This window comes from Stylophora pistillata, chromosome 6 (assembly GCF_964205215.1).
Source record: "Stylophora pistillata chromosome 6, jaStyPist1.2, whole genome shotgun sequence".
NCBI lineage: Eukaryota > Metazoa > Cnidaria > Anthozoa > Scleractinia > Pocilloporidae > Stylophora > Stylophora pistillata.
In genome coordinates, this window is record NC_142524.1 from 35,137,391 (window position 1) to 35,155,537 (window position 18,147).

The 18,147-nt window shown below is 40.3% G+C and overlaps 2 protein-coding genes across 2 annotated transcripts in view; one reads left to right on the forward strand and one right to left on the reverse strand.

Annotated features, from left to right (window-relative positions):
* Positions 1 to 1,379, reverse strand: part of LOC111347511 (uncharacterized) — a 19,633-nt gene extending 18,254 nt beyond the window's left edge. The window contains exons 1-3 of the mRNA XM_088762893.1: positions 1,264 to 1,379; positions 708 to 1,079; positions 527 to 596 (exon numbers count right to left, since the gene is read on the reverse strand). Of these exons, the coding sequence (XP_088619019.1) occupies positions 527 to 596; positions 708 to 754 (117 nt within the window). The 5' untranslated portion in view covers positions 755 to 1,079; positions 1,264 to 1,379. The remainder of the gene's footprint in view (positions 1 to 526; positions 597 to 707; positions 1,080 to 1,263) is intronic.
* A 1,226-nt stretch (positions 1,380 to 2,605) lies between these two features.
* On the forward strand, positions 2,606 to 18,101 carry LOC111319324 (Fanconi anemia group M protein homolog). Its single transcript, XM_022922126.2, has 19 exons — positions 2,606 to 3,390; positions 3,702 to 3,874; positions 4,117 to 4,194; positions 4,824 to 4,982; positions 5,774 to 5,908; positions 6,088 to 6,654; positions 7,212 to 7,418; positions 7,946 to 8,109; positions 8,801 to 11,718; positions 12,199 to 12,317; positions 12,774 to 13,687; positions 13,910 to 14,516; positions 14,680 to 14,745; positions 15,186 to 15,297; positions 15,911 to 16,037; positions 16,396 to 16,475; positions 16,616 to 16,713; positions 17,127 to 17,221; positions 17,822 to 18,101. Exons 1-19 carry the CDS (start codon positions 2,805 to 2,807, stop codon positions 17,934 to 17,936), a joined length of 7,320 nt encoding a protein of 2,439 aa, XP_022777861.2. The 5' UTR covers positions 2,606 to 2,804; the 3' UTR covers positions 17,937 to 18,101.
* The last annotated feature ends 46 nt before the right edge of the window (positions 18,102 to 18,147 follow it).

Genomic DNA, 18,147 nt, shown 5'->3' on the forward strand with positions numbered 1-18,147 from the left:
ATGATCACAAAATTAGCCTAGCCCTGAACTTTGCTTCAATAAATGACAAATAAATGATCAACTGGAACTCTAGATACCTCAAAACGCCCTTATTCAAATATATTGCGGTTGAAGGAAAACGTTCAAAGCACTTCCGAGATGCGGTAGGTAAAGTCATTACAAAAATCACGCCGATTTCTTCGCCGAAGAACAATAGAATTTCATCTGGTTTATATATGTGCGACTAAAAATGCCATTTAATGTTGTTAAATAATATAAATCCCGGTGTTTTGAAGAGTAGGTAGAGAACTTGTTTACATAAGTTAAAAGACTGTACTCGTGACTACTCTTACGAATGGAATCGACTTAACGTAGATCTTGTGATAAGGAACACGTCACGAATAAAGTATGAAATCTTATTCACGCAGCTGTTGGAACTAGGATAATTATTATTCTAAATCATGTGAGTTGACTTTTTTCGATGGATTCTTTTATGGATATATTTTCAGAATAATTATAAAAATCACATTTCCCTTCTAAATATTACCTTCGTGTTGAATATTGTTGTCTTCTGCCCCTCCATTTGAATTGTGCATTTAGATCCGAGCTCTAATTCCCTATGAACAGACATTGAGGCAGGAAAAGCAATAAGTATCTCATATTCAAGAACAGTTACATCGAAATAAAAGTGAAATAACACAAAATTAAAGAGTAATTGGGCAATTCACCTGTTGTTTAACGGACGAGCACGGACTGCCACTTTCAATGAAGCCATTTTGGTCCACGGCCACGAATTTCGCTTTCTCTGTCAATTACTCCGGAGCTCCAAAAATTGACACAAATAAAAACAAACCAGGTATTAATAGGGTACCATTGTCACTGAATGAGCTTTGAAAGGTTCTCTCCTGTTCCAAACACCAGTATTTTCACTCCAAAGTGCTCGTTCAACTGTGAAACATAATTTCTCGTGGCTTGAGGTCGCTGCCTTTTCGCTGACCGTCCACTTAACCGCTGGCTGTAGATGTCGTGCTGCGTACACCTTTAGAACGACATCACGCACAAGTGGAACACAGGAAGTCCTTTTCCTTAGTAAAACCGTCCTTTAAAAACATGAAATTTTCAAAAAAAATAATGGTCTGACGAGCATGAAAAATTGGTGCTCGTCGGCAGAAAAAGTTGCGCCGCTACAAATGGCGTTACATCTATAGAACAGAAATGGGCGATTTTGCGGATTTCCGAGGAACGCTAAATTCCGTAAAGAATGCAAGGAAACACTGAACTTACTTCCTGTGATAAATTTGTGCAAAATTCAACTTGAAATCGAACCTTGGTAGCACCAGATGATCGAGTGCTTCTCGATCACCAGTCACAAAATATTTATTCGCGGCTATTTCCTTGACTAATGAGAGCCGAGTTGATATTCTACCTAGCCAATCAGAGGTGTTCTTTAGTCGAGATTGAATTCATAAAGGAAAGCCCGCCAATTTTTGCTGCAAATTTCATTTTTCCAGAAATTCGAGAGAATTCTTACCTATCGCAATTCTTCATTTGAATTGTTTTGTTAGAGGATGGTATTTTCGGTAGAAATTTGAAAATTTGAACGTTATTTTAGAATAAAAATTGGTGCTGCCGCTTTAAGTCAGAAAAGTGTTGACGTGTTAAGAAATGAAAAATCAAAATTTTCTTTCAAAATCTTCTGCCTTAGATTTAGATCTGAATTTTTCTGAGATCTTTGTTTACGAAATTCGCTACCCAAGTGATAGGTCTAGTTAACACTTGTCTAGTCAAGTCTAGAAGCTGTGTCACATCTATTTGCATCGAAACAAATAATATGAATTGATTTTGAATACGGAAATAGTCTGTCGGAAGAACATTACAGGAACCTTCGAACATAGATGGGATCGCCTTGACATCTAAAAATCTTATTTTTTTGCTTCTGAAGACAAGAATTCGACGTAGAGAATGATGGATGCGAAAACTTCCCTTATTTTCTCAGCTGTTTTCTTTATTTCTTTGAATAAATTAAAAAAATATTGGCCGTCAAGAAAATATTCAGAGTCAAGTGCCTTCTTAAGACCTAATTTACATTGTGTTGTTTTTCGTGTAAAATCCCTTCCAAAAGACAATAAGATTCGCGGGGCAGACTTTGATCTCTGTGAAGCTATCACAAATCCTGTGCCACGTGATGACAATTCAGTGGTAATTTTATATATAAGTTATATTTATATTTTTAAAATCTTAAAATTATGTAATTCATCATCAGAGGCAAACAAAAATTAAGGCATTTTTAGAATACGTCTGGAAAGTTGGCCTGGACCCTTAACACTGAACCTCAGATGATTTCCCTGCTAAGGTCAAATATATTATGACGGCATGATTGGCGAAACTTCTTAAAAAATCCTTGGGTGCCAGTTCAAAAACAAATAATTTCTGTAGTCTGATTACTGTCAACAGTTAGCTTCCTTTTCTTGCAGGCACTTTAGAAATTTGATCCAGTGTTCTGAACTTTCGCTTCCCTGTCGAGGGATGCTTTGAATTTTGAGGAACTATATTGCTACTAGCTGCTGGTGACACTAAACGAGCACTGTTTATCTGCTAAGGTCGCAGCTTGAGGTGAGCTGGTACTTAGTTCTAATTGGCGATTTGTAATTGGTTGATATGTACCACATGACCGTAGCGCGCCATTTTTAGTCCAGCAAAATCAAAATGGCAGTCTTGAAGAACATAAATCTTGTGTGTTCCGCCTTTTTCATTTTGTCGCCAAAATGTAGCGTTTAAAGAGGATCGAGTTGCGGTATTCCTTTCGTAAGGTTATAGAATGCGGAATGAAAAATTCCAAAGTGGGTCAAGCTACGTTGTTCCAGAGTTGGGGACGACCAGCTCAATCTATCTCGTCGAGAAGTACAAATTCGAATAAGCCCGAAGCAAACAAAAGTCAAGCCCATCACGACGCTGTAGATTTGATAGAGTTGGGAGATGATGATGACGATGAAGAATTGCTGGCTGCTGCAGAAGGAATGTTTCCTTTCGACAACGTTACGTTTGAAGCTAAATACTGTGGGGATCGGGAAGTGAACGCCAATAACATCACCGAGAAATCCGACGAAGTTGAAATGATCCCTGGTTTTGATGTCGAAGCTGGAAACGTTTGGATTTACCCGACTAATTATCCTATAAGGAATTATCAGTTCGATATTGTTGAGAAAGCTCTCTTTAAGAACACTTTAGTTACTCTGCCAACCGGATTTGGAAAGACTTTCATTGCTGCTGTTATAATGTACAACTTCTATCGATGGTACCCACAAGGAAAGGTTATATTCATGGCTCCCACTAAACCACTGGTTGCACAACAGATTGAAGCTTGCTTTAAAATCATGGGTATTCCGCAGAGTGACACAGCGGAAATGACCGGTGAGGTTTGACCTTTTCCTGTCTTGACATCACTTATGGGTTAATTTATTATAAAAATAAATTTTAATTGATAAGGTGCATGGGTAAGAGTACCATAGAACCCCTACATTAATTATGCATTCAGACTAGTAGACTTTGTTTTTAAAGTTTTGTCGTGAAAGACAAAGAAGTGGAATACATAATTAATGTATGTGGTTCTATGGTACTCTTTCCGGTACATGTATTATGAACTGGTTTATTTTTGGCTAGCTCAGAAAATAAGCTTTGAGTCTTAGGCTCTCTAGTTTTTTAATTTTATGTAACCTTTTCAGGAAACATGTCTCCTAATAAACGGCAGTCCTTGTGGAAGACGAGAAGAGTCTTCTTTCTAACTCCACAAGTTGTGCAAAATGATTTGATTCGTGGATCTTGCAAAGCAGAAGAAGTTGTCCTGCTTGTTGCCGATGAAGCTCACAAAGCTCTTGGAAATCATGCTTACTGTCAGGTAAGGAAACTATAGAACATGATTACACTATTTAGTTCACTCTACATGGACAAGCACATGAAAATGTGGCCGCTTTCAAAGTGGAAGGGATAATATCTTTGCCAACACTAGTGTTACTAGGATGCTGATACACTGACTTTATATCCTTCAGTCTCTTTTGGTGTTTTCTAAATGATGTAGGAGAAGGCCTAAATATGACATTGTGCTCTTGTGGTGAGTAAGTTGAATTATGTTCCATCCAGGTTGTAAAAGAAATCTCTGGCTATAACAGGAATTTTAGAGTTCTTGCTCTCAGTGCAACACCTGGAGATGATCTAGAGGTAATAATAAAAATCAGTGAAAACTGCATTTATGTTGTAAGCTTAAATTTGTGAACTATGAAAGAAATAGTCTTTCTTATTTGCAGGCCTGTACATTGTAACAGTTCAGTTTCAGTTTGGTGATGGTTTTACAATGATGTCTCACCCATCCCTAATCACAGCATTTTCCTCCTTTTCACCAAATAATTAAAGCTACATTGATACGTGCAGCTCAACAATTTTAGTCCAGAACAGAATAGAATTTTCATGATGACTGTTTTTAGGCAAGAAGATGAACTGGTGCTTAAGAATTTCAAGTTACATTCGATCTAGTTGTTATAAATACTAGAAATAAATAAATAATGGACTTATATAGCGCCATATCCAACTGCTCTATGGCGCTTTACAATACTGAGTTAAAAAGATAATGACTGCAATTGATTAAAGACAAAATAATTAAGACAAACAATCACATGAAATCACGAAATATTTGAAAAAAAAGCTTTTTTAAAAAGGTAAGTCTTCAGACATTTCTTAAAAGCAGCCAAAGAAAAACCCAGCTGTCTCATATGAATGGGCAGAGCATTCTAATCCTTAAAGCTACTTGTCTTAAACTGCTTCTCTTCTAATTTTTCTTACTCTGACCGTAGGCTGTCCAACAAGTCATCACTAACCTCTTGATTTCGCACATGGAGCTGCGCTCTGAAGAGTCCCCTGATATTCAGCCTTATACACACAGCCGGCAGGTAGAAAAAGTGGTTGTCTCACTTGGGGAAGATATTGCTAAAGTGAAGAGTTCATATCTTAAGGTACATTTGGATTCTTCCTTAGTTAATGATGCCCATGTCAATAAATTGTTGTGATGAGATCTACTGTTTAGAGAGGAACTAACTTGCTCATCTCTGATGTCTTTGCCAGTCATGCCACAGCAAAATGCTAGCCTGCTTGCAGGTTGGATGAAATCTTGATGTCTTATATCTTGGGAAGGAGTGACAACGTTTTTTTTTTTCCTTGCTATCCATGCATTTTCACTCACCCACACTAACTGGCTGCCTAGATAAGAAGAGGTCATGGTTCATACAGAATTCAGAAAATTTTTTACAGATCTAGGACTTTGTTGTTACAGGGTCTGAGGGCAACAGGTGATTAACTTTTGTCTCGTGGCAGCCTGTGAGACTTTGCTTTTATGAAAGCTGTTAAGCACTGGGTATGTTATATTTCTTAGACAAGAGCCATAAGATGCCTGGTGATTCTTTCTGAGGCACAGCTTCAGATTTAAGCTGCCCTTTGGGCCCTTCGCTGATACAGTTATTTTCCTCTTGTCCCCCTTGAAATGTACAAATTTCAGGTTGTTGTAGAATTCTTTCTTAGAACTTCAATATCTGATCAGCAATTGTAGCTTTCAACTGCTATACGGTTTCTTTTGATTTATTCACAATGCATGTACTTTGACTTAATGAACTTTAACTTATTTGTTTAATTTCAAGGTATTACCCTCTGCCCTAATCAATTATTTGCAGTATGAAGAAATGTGATGATTTTATAACTTCTTGGAGTTGAATGAGTTAAATTGTAAACTAAATACCTTTTGTTTTTACAGATCCTTGAAGCCATTGTGGGCCGTCTGTTTTGTCAACGAGTGCTGTGGAACAAAGATCCTCAGCGTGTCACTAAATTCATGCTGTTGACTGCAAGAGATCAGTTCAGAAAGAGAATGAATGAACAAGGCCGATATGTAGGAAAACTTTTTTATTTTAGTCTAGATTAGCCTAGAACCGAGTCTTAAAACCTAGCATTTCGATATGACTGGGTTAAAAAATTCAAAGCTGTGCATAATACTGGTGGCAAGCGAAGCTTTGTAATAATTTAGTATATATTTATCTGTTTATTTATTTATTAATGTACCTTTTCAAGGATCGCAATCGACTGGGACAAATTGAAGGGGACTTTGCCATGTGCATCAGCCTGTACCACGCGTATGAGCTCCTACTCCAGCATGGCATATTGTCATTCTACAACTTCATTAAAGCCATCATTGACGGAACCAGAGGAATGGCGCGCGCCAAGGCTGAAATCATCAAACACAACGAGTTTACACACCTGATGGATGAATTACGAGAGGAAATTGAACCTCCGATGGAAAACAGTGCGAATGACAGCCTCCTTTTTTCGCAGTTTTCACCAAGAAGGCGCGCGCTCATGAATGTTCGAAAACCGAGCACTACATTTAAGAGTCACCCCAAGCTCTTGAAACTTAAAGAAATCGTGCTTGAACACTTTGAGAAGTTCCAGGGAGAGAGCGACGAGAACTCGACGGGCGTAGCTACTCGTGTGATGATATTTTCGCAGTACAGAGACAGTGTGAACGAGATAGCGGCCTTGCTATCTTCTCATAAGCCTCTGGTGCGAGTGATGAGTTTTATTGGACAGCAAACAACTGGAAAGAGTATCAGAGGACTTTCACAGAAAGAACAGTTGCAGGTATTCCGTCAATTATACTGTACTTGGAACTAACCAGGACATCTACATCTGTTCAGTGCGCTGGACTCTGGGTCAGATGGCCCGGGTTCAAGTCCTGGCTGGGGCTTGACGTTGTGTCCTTTAAGCAAGACGCTTCACTCACATTGCTTCGTCTTCTCGGATAGGAAGTAAAGCCGGAGGTCCCGTCTCCTGCACCTATCAATTAGTTAACTTCGGCAGGGGACGTTAAAGAACCCACTTCACGAGATTACTGTGTTGTGGTCTGGCCTGTTTACTGGGAATGGGGGGAGGGGGCATCTGTAAAATTTCTTCTTTATTTATTGTAAACTGCCCCCGGCAGTCTGGAAAAGTCCCCCGCACAGTGTTGTAAAGCGCATTAGAGCATTTACATGGAAATGCGCAATAGAAGTTTATCTATATTATTATTATTACATCAAAGACATCTAGGCGTATTTTGCTTTTCACTCACTTTTTTTTTCACAATTTTTCAGCACTAACTGAAAGATGTGTTTGTTGTCCAATTTGGTTAATTTACCAGCATTCTATTATGTCCCTAGGTTGTACAACGGTTTCGTCAAGGAGGTTACAATACATTGGTAGCCACGTGCGTTGGCGAGGAGGGACTGGACATAGGCGAGGTCGACCTCATTGTGTGTTTTGATGCGCATGCGTCGCCCATACGCCTCGTGCAGAGAATGGGGCGAACAGGAAGGAAAAGAGACGGACGGATAGTTGTTCTCGTGACTGAGGGCAAAGAGGAACAGGTGCGAAATAGATACAGCTTTTGTATCCGTGGTCTACATATGATCGCAGGGATTTACCTTTACTACTCAGATGATGATCACTCAGATCAATGGGGAAAACAGAAAGAGGATCAAATTAACGGACCGTGTGCTAAATACTCCTCAGTAATGGAAATCCCTCTCATTGTGTTTACTGATCGTTATTATAGCAAGCATAGTACTCAGAAACCCCCGTAATTCTAAATCGAAAATCAAAGGTTCGCCTCCTTCCATTTTGAACGTGTCACATGGGTGGGTAGCCAATGACACACATTTTTTTCTCAGGTTTCGTAGATTTTTAGAGGACTTTGAACCTTTTCCTTTTTTCATAGTTATCAAGTTGTCGGAGGTGATGCAGATAAGCTGTCATTGCAAATTGTGATCTTCCTTTATTCCTCTCCAATATTCGCTTAAAAATCTAATCGACTTACCTTTCATACCACTACAATAACTCAGGAGCGTTGTAAGTGTTACCGTTTTAATAATGTACCTTCTTTTTCCTTGGTCAGGTTTACATGAAAAGTCAAAGAAGTAAAAAGTCTATTCACAAAGCTGTCGCCCAGGCTACGAAATCATTTGATCTCTACTCGGACAATCCCCGGATGGTGCCACAGCATATTGTTCCGTCTGTGCTGAAAATGGAGATGACTGTTGGGAAGTTTATAGGTCAGAGGTATGGTGGAAACCTCCTTTTATGTGCTAAAGTAACCTTTACGGGTAATTTCTTTTCACCGCTTTTCCAATGAGTTCTCTTGAATGGTTTGTGGGGTAGGTCTGTCGATCAGTCGCTCAAGTCCGCCTCTACAGTCTTTATGTAATTTGGTTTTTATTAACTGAATTGATAGTGTAAACTGGCCCATGTTAGCCTTACGTCAGACACACAACCCACAACTCCTCCATTCGCTTTGACAAAGGGCTGACGCTCGAAACGTCACGGCTTTCAAACTCTTTACGGTTGCCAATTAATATTATCAACTCAGTTGATAAAACCAAAACTACTTTGTTACTCCCACCGACGCAGCACCACAGTTTCTTTAGAGACTTACCCCCTTTATTCTACAGCCTTAGTCAGACAGTCGGTCTATCGGGCAGTCGGTCGATTGAGCAATCAAACAGATAGTCACCGAGTAGTCAGTCAGTCAGCCAATCAGTTAATCAGTCAGACAGACAGTCAGTCAGGCAGCCAGCCAGTGAATGCTTCAGTGAGTCAGTGAGTTGCGATTGACCAATGAGTCTCTCAGTGGGTCTGTTTGTCTTCTATCTGACTATCGTTGAATCGGTTGGTTTTTTATCTATTTTACGGATAGAATATCGTGTCCGAAATAGGTCTAAATATTTTGCACGACATTTTATTTCCTTTACAGCAAAGGGAGAAAGAAGGGAAGGCCTGCAGAAGGAGCTGACATCAAAAAATTCACATCTAAAACAGCAACAACCACATCAAAGAAAGACAACGGTCTCCTGACATACGAGCAATTAGTTTACTGGCAAGAACACTTTCAACTTCCTAACCACGAGGCTGGCTTGTCACCACAACTAGCAATTACTAAAAAATCGAAGCGTTCATCGGCAGGGAGTAGAAAATCTATCATACAACCCTCTTTGACGGAGTGGCTTCCTTGGCAGACCACACTGCAGCCCGTGAAAGCTGTTGCGCATTCCCGACGCACAGAACATTTTGTTGAACTGTTGGAATTCACTGAGCTTCATGGTGGCGGAGGAGTTGACGATGAAAGCTATGATCTGGAAATGATGTCGTTTTTGAACGAAGAGGATATCATAAAACCGGGGCAAAAAGATGGCGGAGAGAAGATAAGTGTTTTGCCTGAGAATGGTGGTACTGTTTGCGAGGAAAGCGAAGGCAGGAGTAAGGTCACCGAGAAGAAAGGCAAGAAGACGCGAAAAAAGCTTGAAATGGAAGATGGACCTGATTTGCAAGTTGGTGGAAAGCATCAGAACAAAGGAGAGAATTCAGTTGGTGATACTAGTGCAAAGAACTCGAAGATAAGTGGCACAAAGTTGAAGAAGCTCTCACCGAAAAACAAAGCTCGTTGGAAGGCGTTTCTGAAGCAGTTTGATGACCAAGTAGATGAAGATTTCCAAACGGATGGCATGAATGTGGCTTTAGGGGAAGACGAAGACAACGAAGCTAGCAATTGTCTCCAAGCACAAGCTGGTGATACACTGATGGGGGATTTGCCTGATGTGGGAGAACATTGGGAACTTGACAAAAATCCTTCAGAAGCTAATCATGAGGGAGAAAGCGTCGGCGACAAGAAAGAACTAGAAAAAATGGAAGATATTCGAGATGGTGAAGGCAGTGACCTCTCCGATGCAGCCTCTGATGAAATGACGAGTGTTTTTCCCAGTGTAACTCCCCAGTCACAAGAAATCAGGCCCCGTTTTCTTCCTCAGAAAAAGAAATTTTCACCCACAGTCGACGTCGTGCCATCGCCACCCAACTTAGACGCTTTGGACAAAATGAGTTTGTCGTCTGAGAGCTCAGAATTGAATGACTTTAACAACGACATGGAGGAGATCCAGAGAAAATATTTTGGAAACCTGCGCCGTTCAGGAGCTGATTTGTCGAGAGTTTGTGCGGAAAATGACCCTCTGGAGGAACCATTTCTTATGGCTGATTTTCTTGACACGGAGGTTGTCGAAAGTAAGGCCGTGAAAAATGGTGGCGAAGAGGAGAAAGCTTTTGTAACCTTATTTCCCAACACAAATAAACCTTACACTGATCAGGCTATCCAGCAAAAAATGCATAATTTGATTTGTGCAAACCCAAATTCCAGACATGACACAGACATGGTTGAAGAGCAAGATGCAGTTGCTGCGAAGAAAAAGATTTACACACGGAAGGTCTCAATGAGCGCGCGCGGAATCTTGAAAAGTTCTTCGTCAGACTTGTGGAGTAACGTATCAGAAAAAGGAGCAAATGATTCTGACAAAGAGGAGACAGAGTATGCTGAAGATTTTTTCATGGACGCGGCAGATGATGATGTCCTCACAGATACAACGCTACCTACAGATGGAAACGTTCATGAAAAGTGCGCCAAAGATGTCAAAAAGAGGCTTGGGGACGAAGACTTGTCACCGGGAAGTGGACATGCGAGAGAAGAATCGTACAAGAAAGACAACTACGCAGCTAAGAAGTGTGAAGCTACGTTGGGCATTTCGGAGCGCGCTGGTGAACAATTTTGTACGGCAGGTTCTTCAGTTAAGATGAATCATAAAATTTCAAAGTCTAATGGTATTAGCGGCTTACGACATTTTTCGACAAATGAGCGAAATTCTCGAAATGATGGAAGTGAAAATATTTTTCAGGTAGGAATCGAACTGCACGCTTCATCTACTGTTGAAGTTCGTACCAGAGGAGAACGTTCGAGCTCAACTACTCTTCACAGTGGTGCTTTAATCCCAGATATGAGTAGGAATTCTGGCGCAGCCCCGCTCATGGCAACAGAGAGTTTACAAATTGGCAAAGTAGATTTGGGAAATAAGTACCAACCGGTCGATTCTTGGAAAGAGTTACCGTCGTTGGAAATGAATGAAAAATCGCACATGAATGCACTTGGAAGGAAAGTAACGGTTATGAACGAAAGCGGCCCCGTTGGTGACACTGTTGGTGAGAATGATGGGCACAATTTTGGCAGTAATAATGGTGACAGTATTGGTGGCAATACTGCTAATAATCCTTGTAGGTCACCGCTACCCAAGAAGCTAAAGCTCAGCTTGAAACGCACTTCGCCCAAAGACAAAAGAACGCTTCCGATGAAAACAAAAGACAGTGGTTTATCTTTTCACGGGAGGAAATCGTTGAACTTAAATAGCTCAAAAACGCTTAGCCTTATTTCAATGAATGACAATTCCTGCGGAATGAACATAGAGAAAATAGTGGTGAATTCGTCATTAAGGGCCATGGAATGTAGCAGCTCAGAGACCTCAGTGAAACCGTCTTCAAAAACAAGCATGGCTCTCAATGGCTCATCTCTCGACCGCGAGGAACCCTTGGCGAATTCCTCTAATTTACGAACTGAAAACGGAAATGTTGTAGCTGTAATGGAAAGTGATGATGAAGATGAAGATGAAGGAGTCATCCGCCCTGTAGGAAAGGCAATTTTTCGGAGAAAGAAAGCTTTGTCCAGTCCCTGTTCCAAAGAGTTTAGAAAACCGGCCAGTCCTGAGAAAGAGAAAGGCAATCAGCGCGTCGTTTTGTCGTCATGCAATCCACAGCTAGGATCAAACAGCGATGACGAGTTTGAAACCGATAAATCAGGTTAGTTTTTACGGTTTTTTTTTTTGGTTTAACTTCTAAAGAGCTGTTGAGCAGAGGTCTCCTTAGTTCGCTAAATTTTCCGTTCCCTCTCCTCCCCTCCTTTTCTCCAGATGACGTAATTGTTTAGAGATCCGTATATTGTCTCTGATTGGCTACTTTAAAACACACATTTTGGGCTTTAGAATAACCAGTTGGTTCGACATCATTTGAAAGAGAACAGCGCCATTTGCTCTACCAATCTGACTCAGCACCACAGCCAATCGCAGGTCGGTCACTCAGTTTCTACGTACTTAGGGATGGGCCACGTGCCAGCTGTTTGTGATGGGTGCTTTCACCCTCACTCATATAGACGATCATTTTTGCGATTGTCAGAACTAAAACTCGCCAAGCTCTCTTACTGACTTTAACGACTTCATGTTAATATATTTTTATAGCTTATGTTTTAAAGTGAGGCTTTCTTTCTTCAAATCTCTGTTTTAGCTCCAAGCCGACCTGACACTGGAAAAGCACCTTCTGTCACAGTCAGGGCTCGCAAGAGAAATTCTCTTGAAATCGGTGGGAAGCAACGTTCGCGAAAGTCAGTTTCCCCTCTATCAAAGGTCAGTTATTTTCTCCAACAGGTTGTGGTTCTACTTTGAGAAAAGACAGTGTAGTTTTTTTTCTAGTTGTGCGATGCATTCATTTAATCACTCCAAAATGTTGTCAGGGTTCAGACAACCAAAAGGATAAATTGTCTATTGTTGTACTAATATTTTTGTCTTGTTTATGTGTTCATTCATCTATGTAGTTATGCTTTAATTTACATATTGACACACTCAATAGTTAAGAGTGTTTGCTTTATTTGTTAATTTATGTATTATGGTATTTATCAGTTTTTTTCTCACGTTGCATTATTGTTTCACCATTATCTTTAACCTCCACTAGACCAGAAGGGTAGGGGTTGGACCAAGGGGGTGGGGGTGAGTGGTTTCGTGATATCAAGGGTCTGACATAGGTTGGGTTGGACACTATTGGACTCTACTGTATTAAGATATTAAGATTTTTCTTTTCGGCAGAAAAACAACAGATTTCGGAAAAATCTCTACCTAGACGACGAAGCTGAATTATCAGACAGTGACATCAACGACTTCTCGTCCGATGAAGCAGACAACGGCGATGAGGAAGAGGATGAAATGGATAGCTTCATAGATGATGCAACTCTGCTGACTCAAAGAACTCCTTCGGCAGCAAAACAGCGCCTCGCTAGCTCGCCCGTGGACATGATGGCGGTCTATAGACAATCCTTACGAAGTCCTTTTGGCGGCGCCTTAAAATTTCGAACGCCTTTGTTCCATAAGCAAAGAAATAAGTACAAAATGGTCTATAAACGCGGAAATGTTGATGATGACAGCCAATCTGAAGCAGAAGAAACTTACGAATCAGAGAGCGTTCTTGAAAACGAGGTCGAATCGGAGAATGAAAACGAAGTAAGAATGGAGCATGAAACCGAGATTGAAAGTTGTCAGAGGAACGGTCAGGTATGCGCAGACGCGTCTTTCGAGCAGAGCCAAATCGGCCGTCCAGTGAAACTCATGAAGCGAAAACGAATTTTAGATAACAGTATTGACGGAGAAGTTTCACCCAAACTGAGCAAGGTTAATTCGTTGGAGGAGAAACCAAAACCCAATACTACGCAAAAAAGGGTGACAAACCAACAGAGAAGCTGTGCCTTTGGGAAGTTTTCAATCGAGAAAAACGGAAATGGGAAGACATTTCACACTAACTCCATCAAATCGTTTGACGTTGTGGCCGAGAAAATAGAATTTCAAAGGAGCGACTCGTCTCTAAGGCGGCCAGCGGGGGGTAAGGGGAGTATGCGCAAATCTGGGGCGTACGTTGATGACTGGACCAACGATGTTACTGACAATGATTTATTGGTCGCTCTTGACGACAGAGATGTGCGGGCTCCGCAAAGCGCAAAGGCTAAAAAGTAAGTGAACTTTAACTTTCGTGGGAATCCACTTCGAAAAATCCTGTTAGAACCTCTCCTTCTCCGGATTGATTTCCTCCTCTCTCTCTCTTCCCCCCCCCCCCCCCCCTCTCTAATAAGGTATCCTATATTTTGAAACCTTCATCCGTATTCCTCTATTTTCCAAGTATAAATATGCTTGCAATTACTATTTTAAACAAATTCATGTTGTTTCATATTGAGGAATCTTTTAAGCGACCAATTTAAAAGTGAAGCCTTGAATGGAGTTGAAGTTGCCATGGATATGACAGATAATGGCGTTGCCATGGATATGACAGATAATGGCGTTGACATGGATATCAAGGAGGTTCCAGATTTTTCACTTGGTTTTGACTTTTTATGGGAAGTGGTTTATGCAAATCGTGGAATTACAGAAAACGGCGACTCGTCAAAAGACAAGTCAGCAATACTCAAGAAAAGTAATGAAATCTCAAAAGATAGCTTCACCAAGATAAAGCAGTTTTCAAACCAGTCCTCAGCAAAATGGTACCAGCTGCCAATTGATCCACAGACGAGGAATAAAGGTTTCGTTGAGGTTGTTCCACGTCCAGCCTCCAAACAATTAGTTGTACCATTGAACGTCACAAACTCGCAAATCTGTAACGACAGAACAGTCACTTCTGGGCAAAGACACACTTTGAAAACTCCTCTTACGCCGCAGAACAAAAGTTTACTGCGTGATGGTGGTCAGCGTCCAGCTGTTAGTACACATGCGAAGTTACAAGTTGTAACCCCTTCATGTCAACCTAATAATGTTGGTCCCAGACCAGCGATTAGCCCTCTACTCACGGTAAGAAATAAACTCCACGTAATTGTTGTATACAGAGATATTTAGTCCGAGTTTGTTAAATCGGCGTTGAATCATCCGCAGTGTATACCGTCCCCGGCCATCATAAGTTACACGAAGACAGGTTAAAAAAATGTTGCACATATTTTGTTCTCTTTGTTATTAGTCTTCGCAGAAAGACAAGGGAAAAACGGTTATTCTAGTAGACGCTCGGGAAATCTCCAGCTCTCAGGTAAGCAACATCGTCTGATTTCTTTTTTCTTTTCGTGTCGAGAAACCAGCCAAAATTCCTAAATTCAATTTTACTCTAAAAAATCTGCCATTCCTTCCTCCCCCTTTAATGAAAAAAGTAGCACGATCTCTCGCGATAACGTTGTTGATGGTCTCATCCTATATGTTTTAACATGTGATAATTTTCTTTGGGAAATTATGGCTTAGCGAAGGATTTTGCAGTAAGATGCAAGCATGATAAGTGTTTTAGCGCAGAACAGTTTCATTTGGTGTGGCAGTTAGTCTTAGCTTTCCTATCCAGTGTATCACGATGCCCAATTGTGAGCCTCTTTTTTTGTCTTGTGCACGTGACGACTTAGAATTTGTTTCTCTAATTCGCACAACAATAACACTACACAATGGACAGATTTAATTCATGGTCTTCGTCCCCTCCCCTCTCAGGTGGTGTCAACTTTACGCCTAAAGCACAACATCAAGGCGGAAGTGTGTCCGCTGACCAGTTGTGATTATATTGTCAGTAACAGGATGGCTGTAAAGAGGAAAACAGCTTCTGGTATGTTAAGGGAAACTCTTCCTAGACTCTTACGAATGTGTTCATTTCATCAGCACGTTGTATAAGTTTAGTCACTATGGCTATGAAATGTTTATCATACTTGAACATCAATCTTAAAGTTTATCTATTGTGACTGGTTAAGAAATCACACAACGTATTCTCCGTTTATCTTTATGATATTGTTTGATAACACACAAAACAGGTGTGAGATGAAGAACACATCCGTCAGCAAAAGATGTTGACGTCTAAAGCGTCATACGATTCATGAGTTTTTTGATCTTCTAAACCAATCACGGGTCTAGTAACCGCACAGTCAAATTCAGCAGTACGCAGGGGCTCTTTCGCCGCCCAAAATAAGCTGAGTAGAGGGGGTCTCGACAAATTGCCATACAAAAACCCCATTGTGATCACATCAGCCAATCAGCTTGAAGACAAATATCACAAACAAACCTATATGTCGTCCTCATAGTAAAAACACAGGACCGGCTGCCTCGGGTGCTGGAAAACGCGAGTTACAGAGGTTGGTTATAGCGATTGGTTTAAGCTAAATTGTAATTGAATGACAAGGGACTGATTAACTATCGTTGTTTGTACCTTAAACTTTTCTGTTCAGATGTTGCAAGTGGAGCAAACAGTCAGAAGCTTGTGGAGTGCATACGCAGAATGTGTGATCTGTATGACAGGCCTTGCTTGATTATTGAGAAAGACCGCGTGAAACCTGGAGAAACAGAGAAAAACTTGTGAGTAAAACAATCTCTTTACCCACACCTAAGCGAACACTCAGTATTTTCAGAACAACTGAACTTAACTTAAGGCATTTACATTTAGAGAAAATCTCTAAGCTTAGTATTTTATAGACATAGACCACTTTCATAAATGGCTGCCGGATTAATATTCTTTTGTTTAAATTTAAATTAGCCCTACTGGCCTCGTTCTCCAGTACAAAATTCAAAAGAATACATTATCTCAAGCGAGGCCAGTAGGGCTAATTTAAATTTAAACAAAAGAATATTTATACGGCAGCCATTTATGAAAGTGGTCTATGAAACATTCAAAATCTACTCACAAACTTATAACCAACTTGTTTTCGTATTGCAGCATTAAAACCAAAGCATACATTTTCACCTTGGCTAGCGTTGCGCAGACTCACGTCAAGATGATATTCAGCGACTCTCAAGGTTTGTTACGTTATGAAATTATTTAAAAAACATTAGGCCTAATGAGTTTACATATGGCCTGGTGCGATGTTCCATTTTAGAAATAAGTTGGAAAAGCAAGCTTTAATGTTAAATTGTGTGTTTCTGTTTTGTTATCTTAGAGGAAACTGCCCGCCTTCTAACGGATCTTGCCGCTGTTGAAACTAAAAAGGGAATGGAGATTACGGCGTCAACTACTCTGAACAAGGAGCGTGAACAGGTAAAACATCACTTTAGTTTAGCCTCAAACGACTCAAGCTTCGGCGCTTTCGAATGCGCTTTGGGTTTTGTAGACTAATGTGAAAAATCTTACATTTTCTTTTCTTCAAAATAACATATTTTAGAGATTAGCTGATTTGTTTTCTCCCCAAAACACTGAATTTTCTGTTTAACCCTTTTGTTTTTATGCTGCAGAGTATCATGATTTACTGAGCAAAGTTGTCGTTTTTTTGACATTTTGTTTCAAAGGTCTGACTCGTCTGAGCCTTCTTGATGCCTGTTCACTTGAATCACTATTTTTAATCCCTGTAACATCTGAAAATCATCAGGAAATTCCCCACAAAACTAGCCCTACCGATATAAGGTACGATTCATATGATATGCTGTCTTCTGTGTTTTCTTCTAATTTTTCAGGTTTTCCGTGTTGTGGCAAGCATTCCACGTGTCAGCTATGTTGCAGCCCTTAATCTGTGCTCATCATACAACACACTCGGCGAAATCGTGAACAGGTACGACCTATATATTTACTTTTTCGAAACCGACATTTTCCATCGTTTTGTGTCGGGGATGTGTTTATTAAAAAACAACAATTCGTATCTTAAGGTATTGGTAGGATCTGTCCGTTTTCGGCCACATCCGCTTACTTAAACGACTTAGCCCACCATTCATTTCCCCAAATGGATAAATGAGGTAAGTTTCTAAAGAAACTGTGATGCTGCGTCGGTGGGAGTAGCAAGGTAATTTGGGTTTTATCAAATGAGTTGATATAGTAAATCGGCCACCATAAAGAATTTCAACGGTGACGTTTTCGTTGGCCCTTTGTCGTTCGCTCTGAGGAAGGGCTAACGCTCGAAACGTCAGCTTTGAACCTCTTTACAGTGGCAAATTTGCTTTATCAACTTAGTTGATAAACCAAAATAACATTCATTTCCCCGCCTACTTGAAAAATTAGTGACAGCCCTGCGTTCGCCGAAGAACATCCTCTGTCACTTAGATCACTGGGCTTAAAATCTACCACCTTCATTTACATCATCAAATTCGTAACTGTTTCAAAGGTAAGTAATTTTTTTCCTTCATTCATGCATTTATTCCTGATTTTTACTTCGCAGCACACCGGCGGAGCTGGAAAAAAGAACTCCTGGCATGTCAAGTCCTCGCGCTGCCGAGATTCACAAATATCTTCGACACAAGTTTAACTCCAACATGATATCAGTAAAGAAATAAATGATCAGGGCGTTTAGGTGGCACGGCGCCTCTTTCGGTCTGAAATAAAGAACGTTAACAATGTAATGGATATATCTCCCCGCTCTTGACAAACAAAGTATGAAAGAAAGAACAATTTATCTAATGAAATGGAAATTATAAAAAATAAAGAGATGTAAAGAATAACTCTTGGTCTTTATTCAGTTCTTTGTCATGATCCTCTCACTTCTCC